The following is a 15,594-nucleotide window of genomic DNA, read 5'->3' as shown; positions in this document are numbered from 1 at the left end:
AACTGCCGAGATCAAAATTTAATCCCCACAGGCTTCCAACTGAAATTCCACTTCAACTCTGCAGCCACCAAACGCATTCTGAAAAGAACAGAACTAGCCCTAATCAGAAATGAACTCCACAGAAAAAGATTCCTCCTAGACCGAATCAACAAGGATCTCCTCACACTTCACCTCAAACTCAGCAACAAGATCCACCCCGCACTTTGGGACAAATCCAAACAACTTGCCATCTGGAGAGCCGAAACACAGACCACCCTCAAGACAGACACACACACCAACAAACTCCGAAGACTACAAGAACGCCAGAAACAATGCCCTCCACCCTCACAGCCACACATGAAACAAACAGTGCATAACATCTCAGATAGGATCCTCACCAAAGCCGAAACCAATGTCCTTTCCAAAGGATTCAACTTTGCAGTCGCTCCCAAAAGCATCCCCACTGAAACCATTATATGCGGAGTTGAAACCAGCCTGACCAAAATCAACCCCGACGATGCAAACAGAATCAGACTCGAAATCACCAATATCCTCTGCACCAGCAAGCCACCCAAAAGTAACTTACCCAAAGAGGAACAGACAGCACTACTTAACCTGAAAGAAGACACCAGCATAATAATCCTACCAGCAGACAAGGGCAATGCCACGGTGGTTATGAACACATCTGACTACCAAACCAAATTAACCAACCTACTCCAAGACTCCATATACAAACCCCTAAACACAGACCCCACCACCTACCTGGAAAAAACCACCAGATCCAAAATAAAAGCCTCCCCCATCAGCGAAGAGATTCAGCAAAGAATCATACCCAGAGAGAAATCATCCAGATGCCCTAAGCTTTATGGTCTCCCCAAGATACACAAAGAAGGAACCCCACTTAGACCCATAGTCAGCTCCATAGGCTCACCTCTACAAAACCTAGCCAAATTTCTCGCCAAACAACTACAGCCCTATGCAGAATCCATCACCTCATACGTAAAAAACTCATTCCAGTTCATAGACATCATAAAGCAACAAAACTTACAGCCCAGTGACCTACTCGTGAGCTTTGATGTCATATCCCTCTTCACCCAAGTACCAATCAAAGAAGCCTTGACAGTTATCCAAAACAAATATAACCCCCCCAAGCACATCTTAGATCTGACCAACCACTGCCTATCCAACACATACTTCATCTATAATGGACAGAAATACAAACAAACAGAAGGAGCACCCATGGGATCACCCCTCTCACCTGTCATTGCCAACCTCTATATGGAATACTTTGAAACCCAAGCTCTAGAAAAATCCGATCACAAACCCAAACTCTGGCTCAGATATGTGGACGACACCTTCATAATCTGGCCACATGGGAAAGAAAAACTGGACAACTTCCTCACACACCTCAACAGCCTACACCCCAAAATACAGTTCACCATGGAAACAGAAGTGAACAACCAACTTCCCTTCCTGGATGTCTTAGTCTACAGAAAATCCAATGGCTCCCTAGGACACACTATATACCAGAAGAAAACACACACAAACCGCTATCTGCACGCACTCTCACACCACCACCCTGCCCAGATCAACTCTATAGCCAAGACACTCATTTCCAGAACAAAACGCTTAGCTGACGAACAACACCTAAAAACCGAACTACACACCCTCACTAACGTACTCACATCCAATGGATTCCAAAGAAATAAGATCACCAACCTAATCCAAAAAGAAACCCCCACTAAAATCCAAGACAGAGAACAAGAAAACGGCAAGGCCCTCCTCCCATACATAAAAGGCACCACAGACAGAATAAGCAAAATCCTCCACAAACATAACATCAAGACAGCATTCTGCACAAACCAAAAAATATCCACCATCCTAAGGAACCCCAAAGACAAAATTGAGTTAGAAAATCAAGGAGTATATGAAATCCCATGCACCGCCTGCCCCACCACATACATCGGACAAACCAACAGACGAATAAGTGCACGCATAGAAGAACACAAGAACTCAGTCAGAAAAGAGGAACCAACTTCTTCCCTGGTCCAACACCTTAAAGCCACAGGACATGATATTGACTTTAAAAAGACCAGAACTATCGCCAAAACTGAACACTTTAACAACAGAATAATCAGAGAAGCCATCGAGATAGAAAAACGCCCACACAGCATGAACAAACGAGACGATACCTCCCGCCTACCAGCCATTTGGAAACCCGCCCTTATTGACAAACGAGTCCCTAACACGACGAATGACACCAGACCCACACTCACGAGTGCCACACCTGATGTCACCACCACACATCCACGCAGAAAGCAGACTCAAACCCACACTGATAATGAGCCACGACCAAGGACCAGAAGCCAGACCGCAGCTGCATCATTAGCCACTTTAAACCCCTCCAATCCATACATGAAGCAGACTGACTCCCACCATGAAGAGCTCGCACGGCCACAAACACGAAGCCAAACAACAACAACGCAGCTCACCAGCTCAGATCCCCCTGCAACTCAGACTAAGCTGAGCACAACCAAGCCCCCACCCAAACAGAACACACCCCCAGCCAATCAGAGCACAGCCAAGCCCATAACCAATCAGAACACACCTCCACCCAATCAGAACACAGCCAAGTTCCCACCCAATCAGCTCACACCTCCACTAGCAGTTAAAAGGAAGAGACAGCTGCGATCTCACATTGCTCCTGGAAGCACGAAGCCGAGAACACCAGCCTGAAGATGACGAATGAGACTTCGTCGAAACATCGCCAAGACACTTCCAATTTTACGTGGGAGAAGACCCGAATAACCAAAGACCTACATATATATATATATATATATGTGTGTATAGTTAATATTTCGGGTTTCTTCCCGTGTAATTGTGGATATATCCCTAAAAGGGTAGAAGCGACGTTTCGGCAGAATCCCATCTGCCATCATCAGGCTTATGCCAGTAGTCATTTTGCACTAACTGACGTTGGAATTTCAAATCTGGTGCTGGTATTCTGGGATGGCTCCACCTTTTCATTCTGATTGGTTGGGAGTCCCAGTATGTGTTTATTGGCTTGGCTTCGGGTGTATGGTCGGTTTTTCTCCACTAGGTGGCAGGGCTTTATCTTTGTGGCTGGTTTGAATATGATTTGGTTGGGATTTTTTTTTGTGCAATGTTTGGTCCATGTTCCACATATGGTGTCAAGATTCGTCTATCTATGAGAGCAGGTTTCCAAATAGTAGGCAGACGTGAAGTGTCATCCCATTTATTCATGCATTTATTGCATGAATATATATATATATATATATATATATATATATATATATATATATATATATATATAAATATATATATATATATATATAAATATAATTGTTGTGCATGGCAATTTTGTAGGAAAGTGGGTGGAAATAGGTTAGTTTACTGATTGATTAGTTTAAGAAAAGGGATGTTTAAGTGATATATTTAGGGGAGTGGAGGAAATGGATAGAGTTGAATAAATGTTAAATTAGGTTTTATGGGGAAGGCTGCTTTGAAATGTTATATTAATATACATAAAAGATTAAATGTTAAAGTAGGATTTATTATATAGTTTTAAAATGGAAGGTTGTTTTGAAATGTTGTAATAATATACAGATATAAGTTTGGGGGAGGAGAAAAAGGGCAGATTATTGCTAAATTGGGAGTTATAATAATATTATGCTAAATTAGAAGTTATCATACAATGTTATAGTAGAATGCTTTTTGTTTTGAAATGTATGGTAAAAGGGGGAAGTAATAATATTAATAATATTTTTAGCGAGTAAGGGTCAGTATTTAGAGGAGGGAGTAAGGGGATGGTAAAATATTATATAATCTGTTATGAATTAGGTTTTTGTTGTGAAGAAGTCACGGGGGGGATGGGTGGTGAGGGGGGGTTAGGGAGGAGGGGGGGAGAAAAAAGGGGGAAAAATTTGTATTTGAAAACTTTTTCAATAAAAAAAAAATGTTTTTTGGAACACTTGGCAACCATTTGTGGACTTTGCACTTGGGAGATTGGATGAATCGGCACCAGTACCTTATCAAAGAGATTTCTGGAAGAATTGAAGACTTCAATTTCCTAAAACTTCCTTTCCGTTTGTATAGCATGTTGGGGGAAAAATTTTTTTTCTTTCTTTACTATTGATTTTTGTATTGATTTTTTTTCCTTTCTGTTATTCTTTAACAATAAAAATATAATAAAAAATTAAAAGAAAAAACAAAATCACCTTTAATTAATAATATCAAATGTGAAAGGGAGTTCTGAAAAGAGGTCTCTCTTTGATGTATTGAAAGATATAGATCGCAAAGGGTGGATAGCTATTAAAAATCTGCCTTTTAAAAGAATTTGTATGATGACCAGAAACAACAGTTGAAGTAGAATATGAAACATCTATTTGTTTCATAATTGAAAAAGGTATTATTGTGCCAAAGTTACAGTATATACTGTCATCCTGTATATTGAATTTGCACAAAAAATATATTGTGAGAAATGCTGGACTAGAGAAATAGAAACTGGAATGAAAATTACTAGGAGAATCATTGATGATCTCAGATATTTGGATGATAACATTTGATGGCTGGAAGCAAGGCAGATTTAAAGAATATACTTTTAAAACAGAAAAAAGACAATACAAGCCACCTGATGCTCATATTAAAAAGAATCCCTAAGATTACGTCAAAATGCAATGATAGCCTAAATCAAACAGGCAAAGAAGTTAAAGTGGAACAGATTTTATCTTCTTTGCCTCAAAAATTCACAGAGACGGACACAGATATTATTTATTCATTTACATTTGCTATAGCTGCCCACTCTGAGACACTCAGGGAAATGTATAAAAACTAAAAACAATAAAAAACAGTAAAATCATGACATGAAGACGCTTGCTATTTAAGAGGAAAACTATTTCAGAGCTAGAAAAAAATATTAACATCCAGAGACATTACACTGACAGCAAAATTGCATATTTTAAAAGGGGGCATGCTTTTCTCAGTTGTAACATACAGCTATGAAAACTGGATCAACAGAAAGACTAAATCAAGAAAAATTGATGACTTTGAAATGTGATGTTGGAGGAAATTGTTGAAAATATCTCTGACCATAAGAAAAGTTAATCATTCAATACTAAAAACAGACTGCTTACTGGACGTAATAAAAAACACACTAAAGCTTAATATTTTGGACACATAATAACAAGAATAATTGGAGAAGACCCTGATGTTTGGAAAAAACAAAGGCAACAAAAGACTTATGATATATTATCTCTGATAATATTAGCAGCATCTTACAAGAATTCTGTTCATGCTGGGAAGACCTGGCTAAGTAATGGTGCGTATGTAAGACACATAATAGTAAGTTTCTGAATACAGATTGTCTTCAACTTACAACCATTTGTTTTGTGATTGTTTGAAGTTACAACGGTGCTGGAAAAAGTGACCTGCAACCAAGCCTCACCCTTGGCAACTGGCATGTATTTATAATGGTTGCAGAGTCCCAGGATCCTGTAATCATCATCTATAAACTTCCCAATTAGCTTCCAACAAGCAAAGTTAAAGGGGGAATCTGGATTCACTTAATAACTGTGACAAAAGGTTGTAAAATCAGGTGTGATAAACTTAACAACTGCCTTCCTTAGCAGTGGAAATCTAACCCAGTTGCCATAAATTGAAGACTACCTGATCAAAGGGAGAGTTGCTAGGTCCCAAGTTGTTTAGAGTCTTTATTGCCAGAAGCAAAACTGAATATTGCTTTTTGGATAATTGCTGAAACTATGCTAAGTAACTAGCCCAGTTATTTCAACAGAGGTATAAAATATACATAACCAGGTGTAGCAACATAATCATGCAATTCTGCACCAGCAACAGGTTCTGGCCAAACTTTATCAGATTACTATATTGCAAACATCATATATAATAATCCAAACACGGCAATATGAACACATTAATTACAATACTTGGGTCCCTGATCGTAACAGAATGTAGCTGTTATACCAACTTAAGTTGGTTAAAAAATGTTCTTGACCATAGAAATCACTTGGACTTTTAGTTCGATATTGACTGTACTTTAAATATCAATGTATCCAGTATACAGTTCAGCAATTCAGCATCTCCTTATTCAGATGTTATGGAGAAATAGAACTAAAGGTCAGCCACATATTGTTGATCTCTCATTCTAAAATCACTGATAGCTGCATAACAGCTTCAGTTGTGCACACTGATGCATAAAAAAGGCAAATATGTAAGACACAAATAATTGCTAAATTTAGTAATTTGAATAAATTCAAGAAGAAATGGTGATGATGATGCATCACTAACATTGGAGTTATTTACAACTATGATTACAAGTTAGAATTCTTGATAAGAATCAATCTTATGGATAGGAGAGAATATTTATACCTCAGGATCAAACTAGGAGGTCCTTGGTATTCTCTGAACTGGTTGGTTTTCTTACGGACATTTCATTACCAAACTAGGTAACATCATCAGTCTTGCAGATGAGCAAAGGAGCCATTTGTCTGACTTTGGCATGGTTTCCCTCCTTTTTTTAATTGTTTGTAATTGCAAAAGTTTCAGCAAAGGGACAAAAGCAAAGAATAAAGCAAGAAAACAAAACAAAAAATCAATCAAACAACCATAGTTTTAGAATGATTAACCTCCTAATTCAAATTATCTTGAATTAAATGCAAACCAGGTCATAATTTCATGTGTGTAAATCCAGAACAAAATCCTGTATACATTATATAACAAATTTACAAACCTTTAGCTCTCATCCAGCAATATTAAATATTTACAAAGTCAACAGAGGGAGGGCAAAATGTTCCATCCCCTGTGGGGTTATTTATTTGATGAGGGACGGTGGGATTGGTCACTGCTGCTTTTATTACAGGGGAGGTTCATGGAAATGGCTGTATATGTATTCTACCCAGAGTGCAGCTCTAAAAAATAAAAAATAAAGCCTCCCAAATCAAACTCAGGTCCTGAGGATGGGGGGATGCCCATAGGGTTTTCTTGGCAATGATATGGTTTACCGCTGCCTTTTTCTAGGCTGCTGTAAATCTCCCCACCCAAAATATTTTCAGAACAGAACAGAATCTTCATTGATTTAGTCATTTGACCATATCAAAAATATAAAACTAATACAAGTAGGTACAAAGAAAACAATAGAACTGGTTCATAGTAAGTTTTCACCCTACAGTTAACCTCAATCTGATCTAAATATTCTGTCCTCTTTGAAATGGCCTTTTGAAGTAACCAGTGCAGTCTTAATTAGTGACATGCAAAAAGGTTTGTTCCCTGCAAAAAGTAAGACAGTTTCTCCCAGGTGCCCCAGAATTTGTTAGTTTTTAAATACGAATCTAAGTAAGCTGCCTTTTCTGGGGAGTACAGTTTGCTGTCAAAAAAGAATGTTTCCAATGCCTTCTCTCTGAATTGTGCGAGCTTATTTTGTTGCTGTATTGACCAGCAGTGACTAAGTATTGTCCAAAGGGGATTTTCAGTGCTATTCAATGGTTTCAGAGAAGGATCAGTCTGAACTGAGAGTACAGGTATTGGAGGAAATGTAATTATTGGGTTGTGGGGTGGAATACTGTGGTTGTCTTGTTTGCAGTGGTTTTAAAGGCTCTTACTCTTGTGAGTGTATAATAGGAATATCGACTGCAAGTGTACATTAGTACATATACTTTACTGATTGACAATGGCTTTGCGGCCATGCATGTTGATTTCTATTGACAGTTTATATCTTCTTGAATTGCTGCATTACTTCAGGGATTTTCTGCTTAGTTTTCAAAAAGGCAATGGGAGTAGAGGTCAGTTTCACCCGTATATGAGGTAAGTTAGGTTAAGAGAAGGCCCCCAAACATTCAAAGTCGAGTAGCAACTCTGCCTCTCCAATCCTAGCCCAGCACTTTAATTGTTACATATCATATTGATGTTTATATATACAGTGCGTACTGTATCATATTCAATAATAGATTCATGTAAATAATTGGGGGTGGATAGATTCCTATGTGTTCTGAGAAAAATTGAAGAAGATTGTAAGTGTTCATAATGAGTTCATTTTCCATGCACCTCTTCTCCCACACACACCCCTTCCATCAGGGATGATCCCTTACTTTCAAAGACACTTTCACTGTCTGTGAAGCTTCTGACAGGTTAGCCAGCCACTGAGTGGCATAAGTGTTTGAACCTTCAAAGAATGGGACATGAAAACAACAAGGCCCTCAGATAACCTGTTTCTTTTTGTCACAGATTCATTTGGTGGCTCAGAGCAGTGTTTCTCAACTTCAGCAACTTTAAGATGTATGGAGTTCAACTGCCAGATTTCCCCAACTAGAGTTAAAGTCCACACATCTTAAAGTTGCTGAGGTTGAAAAACATGAGCTTAGAGCATGCTCTGCATCAGAGGTCTTCAGACTTGGTAGCTTTAAGACTTGTGGACTTCAACTCTTGTGGTTGAAGCTTACAAGTCTTAAAGCTGCCAAGTTTGAAGACCTCTGCTCTACATCCTGTTGATCTCAGTTTGTAAAAGAATACAGCCAAATCCAGAGGGCTACTATTAAAGAGATAGACTAGTTTATATATCACGTTTGTGTTTCAAGTCATAATTTACAGAATAATATAGTTGGAAGGGACCTTGGATTTCGTGAAATAGTCACAATTTGACTGATTTCACAATATGCTACGGTAGGTATAGATGATGTGTACAAATAACAATGGCTTAGTGTGTTGTGTGAACCCAGAAATTGTAATTCATGAAATGTAATTAGCCAAGATTTTTCAAATTCATTTGGCCTTTAAGTACACAAGTTCTATCTGTCTAATTGTCTTTCTGTCCTTCTCTTTCCTCTGCCCCATTTTTAAAGTTCTTATTAGAAACAGCAAATTTAGAATTGTGATACGATATGCTTATAAGTCTCATCTTGTTAGTGACACAAAATATTAGAAATAAAAACAGTTCTCGTCCTGGAGAACATCTTATTTTAAAACAACACTCCTAATCCAATTAACATTAGGAACTGGCCCAGAGTGCAGAGCAGTGTGGTTGCCAATTTCACAACACTTTTGAAGTGATTTCACTGTCTTGCATTGATCTGATTTAATTGACCAGTTAAAACAGTACAGTGTTCAAGAACACTTAATGGAGTTAACAGCTCCACTCTGACCATAGTTTATTGTTTAGAAATAATTTCTTGGAGTATACAGCTTGGTCAGGGAGGAACTAATTTTTGAGGCCCATTTCTTAAGTCAAAAAGAGAGGACACTCTAGAAGCAAGGCAACCATGCAGAAGCCTGGCAGTAACAGGGGCAGGAGACAGCTGTTTCAGCCCCTGATGCAACTGTCAATCCTGGAAGCCTCATTTCTTGCAGACACCTTTCTCCATACAAAAGGAAGGGTGCTTTCTTGCTTCTTACATTTGCAAAAGTGGTTCCATTTTTGCTTGTAGATGAGTGATGTTATTGTCAAGGGGAAAGGACTGAACCATAAGCAAGATACTCGGGGAATCTCCATGCCCCTTGGGCAAAAATTGGCTCTTGCCTGCATAGGATTATGTATTTCCTTCTTTCTCTCTCTTTCTTCCTGTCTTCTGCTCTGCCTTGGTTCAGCAAATTACAGTAATAGTACAACAATTTGAAAGCATTGGGAGGGTAGATATGGGACACTGATAATGAGGCTCAGTTGGGCTTGAGTTTTTCCCTTCAGAAAGGGCAAGTTCAATTTTATAGACTTTTTAATAGACTTTTCATCAGTCTGTTTTAAATCAGTGGTTGAGTGTTTGATGTAATAACTGTTCTCATAACTGCCACAAAATGACATTTTTAACAAGAGGGATGTTAAGGATAGATAGAGTTTATCAGGAAAATGACCCACACATCCACTTCATTTAATACAGCTTCTTCTAGAACCATTCCTAGAGTTACCTATGAAATGTGAATATTAAATTCTCGTCTCTTCAAAGACGATTCTCCATATGCAAAGTTCTGAGTGCCATACTAGAAGGCTTAGTTTTCTTTTGATCCAACATATGTTACTATTATAATTATTTGTGTTATTTGAAATGTACCAGCAGATATTTAAAAACCAAAAAAAATCCTCTTTTGTTACAGGCACCAAGTATTTGGGGAGAAGATCAGTTGTCAAATCCTCTTTAGAATTCAGATCAGTGATCTACTAACAGAATTCTATAACCTCATTTAATTCACACCTCTCCCCCACCCTCTCTCCCCCTCCCTCCTTCCCCTCCTCCTCCCACACAGAGAGAGAGACAAAGAAGCTTAGAAATTGTATACTAGCAAAATGAACATACCTATAATCGGAACATTCTCCCATGCAAAGGTTGTTATAAATAGAAGCTCAGACCCTTGACATTTGACTGATTGTCCTTCCCCAATCTGTCCTATTTGTGTTTGGACATCAGCTCCTCTCAATCTTAGCTCAAGTGGGAATAATTGAAGGTATAACATTTTAGCACATTCAGAAGACATCAAGTGGAAGGAGACTGATTTTTCACCCATAGCAGAGTTTTTGCCATGTTGTGTTCTAACCACAATTCAGTGTTGGCACGTAAGTTGCACCTCTGTCTCATCTCTCCCAAATCTTCCCAATGAGGATATGTAGCTGGTGGAAGAATACCAGAACACCAATAGGTAAGATCAGAAAATGGGCCTGCCACCAATTTTATAAGACCAAGTAATTAAAGAAGTACAATTGGAGGGCAAGGAAATGCTTAAGGGAAATCATGCATCTTTGTTTTGAATATAGACAGTCCCTCAGGCAATGCTCTCACTTCAATGTGCAGTGAAACAGAACAGATGAAAATTGGAAAAACACAAAGCACCTTTAGAAACCAGAAAGGAAGGCAACCGGAGTAAAGGTGAAGGTTAAATACGAAGTCAGGCTTCATTTTCTCGAGTCACAAATTTTGTTATGCATTGTAAACATTTCCAGGCACAGAAAAGTTTACATCACTGGATGTCACCGTTGTTAATGGAATATTATTTAAGAAATTTCGGTCTGACTGTCACAATTCCTTCTTTCATCATTTAGTTAATTTATAAAATACAGGTGAAGTGAAAATAGGGCCTACTACTTCAGTCAAAATAGAGCAATTCTTAGAAGTGAAAGTGTAGCATAGGTTTATCCATATTAATTAGGAAATTATGCAAGCACTATAATGTCTGATGTCTAGTGGCGCGATCTCATGAACTTTTATTTGAATAAGCCCTTTTGGACAAAATAGGTTGGAATATTATTTTGAGAATTGTGCTCTTAAATTATTGTTTATGTTCCAGCCCATTGGCTCCCTAACACTGTAACTTGGAATTGCAGCTGCCAATCCAAGAGTAAATGAGAAGGCCCCTGCTTAAACTGCATATATTTAAGTGCTATGGTTATACAGTTTACTTTTAGGACCATGATATGTTTATACGTGAATATTACACCTGAATATTACACCTTATCTTAATTTAAGATAACTGCACCATCCTTGTTGAAAGCATCTAATCAGGCAAGTCCATTGTGGCAATTATCCGAGTAGTTCTCTTAGTACAGTATCACAAGACTTTCTTGTTTTGCTGCAACAAATGGACATAATTAGTCCCCTGGATTTAGAATTTTTCATTGATTATGTGCTCTCTAGTCCTTGTTGACTCCTACTAACTACATAGTCAGACTTTCTCCATAACAATGTGTCCCCAACCTGGTCCTTCTACAGTAGTGTACCCATCACCAATGTAACAGAATTTATTTACCTTGCTGAGGGATTCCCTTTTCTCTCCCTCCCTCCCCAGAGAGCTACGTTTTCACATAATAATTTGAACCTGATCATTTATGCCCAAGGGAATTTTCTGGATTGATTTGTTCAATAATCCATTTGTTTGTTTTCTTGGCTGTTTGTGGTATTATCAGGTGTCTCCAACAACAAAGTTCAAAAATGTTCAGTATTCTTTCTGTCCTGCTTTAACTTTCGTTTCCATAGAAGATCATAGGAAATATCATTGCTTGCATTAGACTGATCTTCGTAGACTTAGACACTTCATGCCATCTGACTATCTTTTTCAAGGCTTTAAGGCTGCTCTACCAACTGCTAATATGTGGTGTGGGATTTTTTTTGGACTGCTTCTTTCTTTACTGCTGATGGTTGATCCTAAAAGGCAGAAGTTATCCACCACTTCGATATCTTCATTGCCAATTCTACAAAAGAAAAAAGACAGCTGCTGGTGGTTTTGGAGTTGCATCTCAAACAAAAAGTGTAAAATTAAAACCAGTTCCTGGACATGCACTAATAGGCATGCAAAATGGAGTTCTGCTGTGTTTAATGACTTCCAATTGTGCTTCTTCAAGGAAGGGCTGCTCTGCCAGATCAGCAACAATCAGGGCGGGGCTCAGAAATAAAATATTTAAAATGCTAATCTGATCCCAACTATATTTCCCCTGCTTGTCGTATTCATCTCTGGTGGAAACTTAGCTGAGCTTTGCTAGGGCTCTAAATATCTGAAATCCCATCAAAAAGTATAAGCTTATTTCTTTCTTTCTTTTTTTTCTTTGCAGAAGCCCAAGGACACTTTGGACGCCAACTGGTGCAGCCGTTCTTATAACTCCTCCAGCATGTTGGGCTCTGATTTACGTCGGGGACGGAGACGCCTCTCCTCCAGCTTGCAGGTGCCTCCATGGAAACCCATAGACAGAGCACGTTCTCCAGAGCCAGACAACATCCAGAGGCCAACCACTCTGCCACTCCGCATCCCTCCCCGAATTTCTATTACCCATGCTGACCCAGACAGGTAAGACAAGACAAGGGGAAGAAAGGCAATGAAGCCGGGGCAGTATGGCAACAGGAAGGTGAACATACCAATAATATGCCACCTGGAAGACAGAGAAAAGTGTTAGCTTTGCAAGTAGAAGAAAGCTATTGGAGGAACTATGTAAGGGGAGAACCAGTGTACAATGAACCAAGAAGCTGATTCCTACCCTCTTTGCATTGTGTCAAATTCATGACCACATTCTGGTGTTCATATGATCCTCCGTGTCTGCAAATGGCTGTGAGAAGGGCACGTAGATAAGCAATTCAGAGGCATGTTATGGCAGAAATATTGACCTATGGCTTGATTGTGGTAATAAGGATCCAAGATGTTGTGGCTAACTGTCCACTGCACATCAGTAGATTTTATCTAACTACAGCTAAGGTAGGACCTGGGATGTAAGACTGCCTTGATTTTCAATATCAGTAGTGGCTCATGCTTGCAAAGAAGAAATCCTCCTTTTGGGCTCAGCTATCCATCACAGAGAGAAAGATGGGGGACATTCTGTGGAGAGTACTGAGCAGTTTGGAGAAAGAGCCAGAGAAATTGTGGAGTTGAAGGAGAAATACTTTGTTCCTGAGAGAAATACAAGGCACTAGGACACTATCACCCATGTCTGGGGATGAGATTGGAGGGGTGGGGGGGTGGGGAGGGATGTTTTTAATGCATTGTGCATATGTTAGAATTTACACTTGCTATGTTTCCCTACCTGAAAATGATAGAAAATGGTGTTTTCAGTTGTCAGCAATTGTGGCCAGAGGGGGTCTGCAGAAAAAAAGAACAGGGAGTATAAGCTGCCACTCATACTGTTGTGTCCTCCTCTGTGAGGCTGGACTGGCTTTCATGGCTGCATGAGCTCCTCCTTGGGCTGTTATGCTACTCCCTCTACAAGATAATAAAGGTAATAGAAGCTGTGATGCTGTTTAGCCAAAGTCAGGTTCAAAATCATTTCCATAGTTAGGCACTTATCAGGTTTCGATATCGTCTTCAAATAAAATAAAATAATTCTCCCCTATTCACGAGTATTGTACATGGTAGGGTTTTTTTAATTCATAAAAATATTTACATTTTGAAACTATTTTCCCCTGATTATTATTCAGTATCCACTGAAGTACAGACTTGAATCTTGCATCAACCTAAATCTTTGAACAGGTAGAGATTGCCTGCAAGAAAGTAACTGCAGGGCATCCTACCTTTTCCAGCTGTGCTATTTCTTGCCATCATTATAAATGTAGATAGATTTCATGTTGCACAAACATTTTTATAGTAACCGCCATCTGCTAATAAAATTCAAATAAATAAAATAATCTGTCTGAAGTTCTAATTTCTAGTTAGGTATAGATTCCTAGTATTCTCAATCTGGCAAAGCATTAGTTTAGTTGAGCATAAACCTTCAGCTTCCAACATAAACCTTCAGCTTTTATAAGTATCTGAAGGCAATAATATACAATTTAAAATATATTTTCAGGTGTTCAGGCAGAAAAGGCCTATGAATGTTTCATATTTGTGAAAGAGATATTTCCGTCCCACCCTTCCAAATATATGTATCATTTCAGGCTGCTTGCAGGTTTAAAACCTATGCAAAACCTTTTTAAATGATTAAAATATAGTGCTGAACACACACAAACTCTAAAAATCTCTCATTATTTTAGGGAACATACAGGGTGATATGGCAGGAGGAGGAGGAGATATTGAATCTCAGCCTTTTCAGTGTGAAGATCAACAGTAATTCTTGAATTGTGCTTAGAAACAAGAAGCCCAGAAATGGGGTAATATGAACATTATATTATTAGTAATTATTAAATGTCTCAATTATAAGCCATGAATGTTACAGGTGAACTGTTGTTCTAAAGCAGGGGTGTCAAACTCAAGGCCCGGGGGCTGGATCCAGCCCCCGGGGTGCTTAGATCTGGCCCAGGGAGCCGCCCTGGAAACAACGAAGGGCTGGCCTGTGGTGCCTCTGCCAGTGAAAACAGAACTCTGGAGGACTGCACGTGCCCCTCCCGAGCTCCGTTTTCACGACAGAGGGTTGCAGGAGGCTGTCGCAGCCGAAAACGGACTCAGGAGCCTGTTTACTCTGGCAGAGTGCTCAGGCCACCACAGGCGCCCCCGATATGAGTGACGTCAAGCTGGCCATGCCCACTCTGGCCAAACACAACCCTGATGTGGCCTTCAATGAAATTGAGATTGACAACCCTGTTGTCAATCTCAATTGACAACCCATAAAGGGACTCTTCTTCCTTGCTCTTTTGGAAGATGCTGATCTGATTTAAAAACTTCTCAGGAATTCTTTGAATGAATATTAGAAAGGACATATAGGCTTCCCTGCAATACAGGTCTGCTACCTGTTCACTGCAGTGTTGAACAGTGATGAGCATGGTGGTTACTGGGTGATTGCTGCAAGGATTTTGGACCAAGGCCAAAAGACAGGCAGAACTCCTCTTCCTTGGCACTGCTTGCCTCTCTAGTAGAAGAACCTTCCTGTCCCATTCACTTTTTGGTCTATGTAACTTCCTAAAGTTTTGGGCCATATCTTATAAGGCTGCTGGGCCCTGTAATAATTTAGGGGTGAATCTTTGCTTCTATGATCCACATATCACTTCCCAATAGCCAATAGTGATAACATCCCTTCACAGGTATAGTGGGCGCACACATCCTGTGCTTCATTTTGTGGGTGCAGTTTGATGTGTTTGCTGGCATTATTGTAGGTACCTGTCCATTAGGCTTCATTTCCAACTTCCATGGCGCAGTGGTGCTACCTAATTGGCCAGCTCAATACTCTACATGTTTGAAGGAGGGGACATTAGT

General features: G+C 39.3%; 1 protein-coding gene across 3 annotated transcripts in view; it reads left to right on the top strand.

Moving 5' to 3' along the window:
- The window catches only part of LOC117675574 (3',5'-cyclic-AMP phosphodiesterase 4B-like), a 260,309-nt gene that overhangs the window by 121,796 nt on the left and 122,919 nt on the right, over positions 1-15,594 (top strand). For all 3 annotated transcript variants that reach the window (XM_087886547.1, XM_087886549.1, XM_087886548.1), the window contains exon 4: positions 12,536-12,768. In XM_087886547.1, the coding sequence (XP_087742673.1) occupies positions 12,536-12,768 (233 nt within the window). The remainder of the gene's footprint in view (positions 1-12,535; positions 12,769-15,594) is intronic.

The sequence above is a fragment of the Pantherophis guttatus genome, chromosome 2, assembly GCF_059756535.1.
Source record: "Pantherophis guttatus breed Tessera chromosome 2, ASM5975653v1, whole genome shotgun sequence".
NCBI lineage: Eukaryota > Metazoa > Chordata > Lepidosauria > Squamata > Colubridae > Pantherophis > Pantherophis guttatus.
This window is presented reverse-complemented; position numbering and strand designations above follow the sequence as displayed.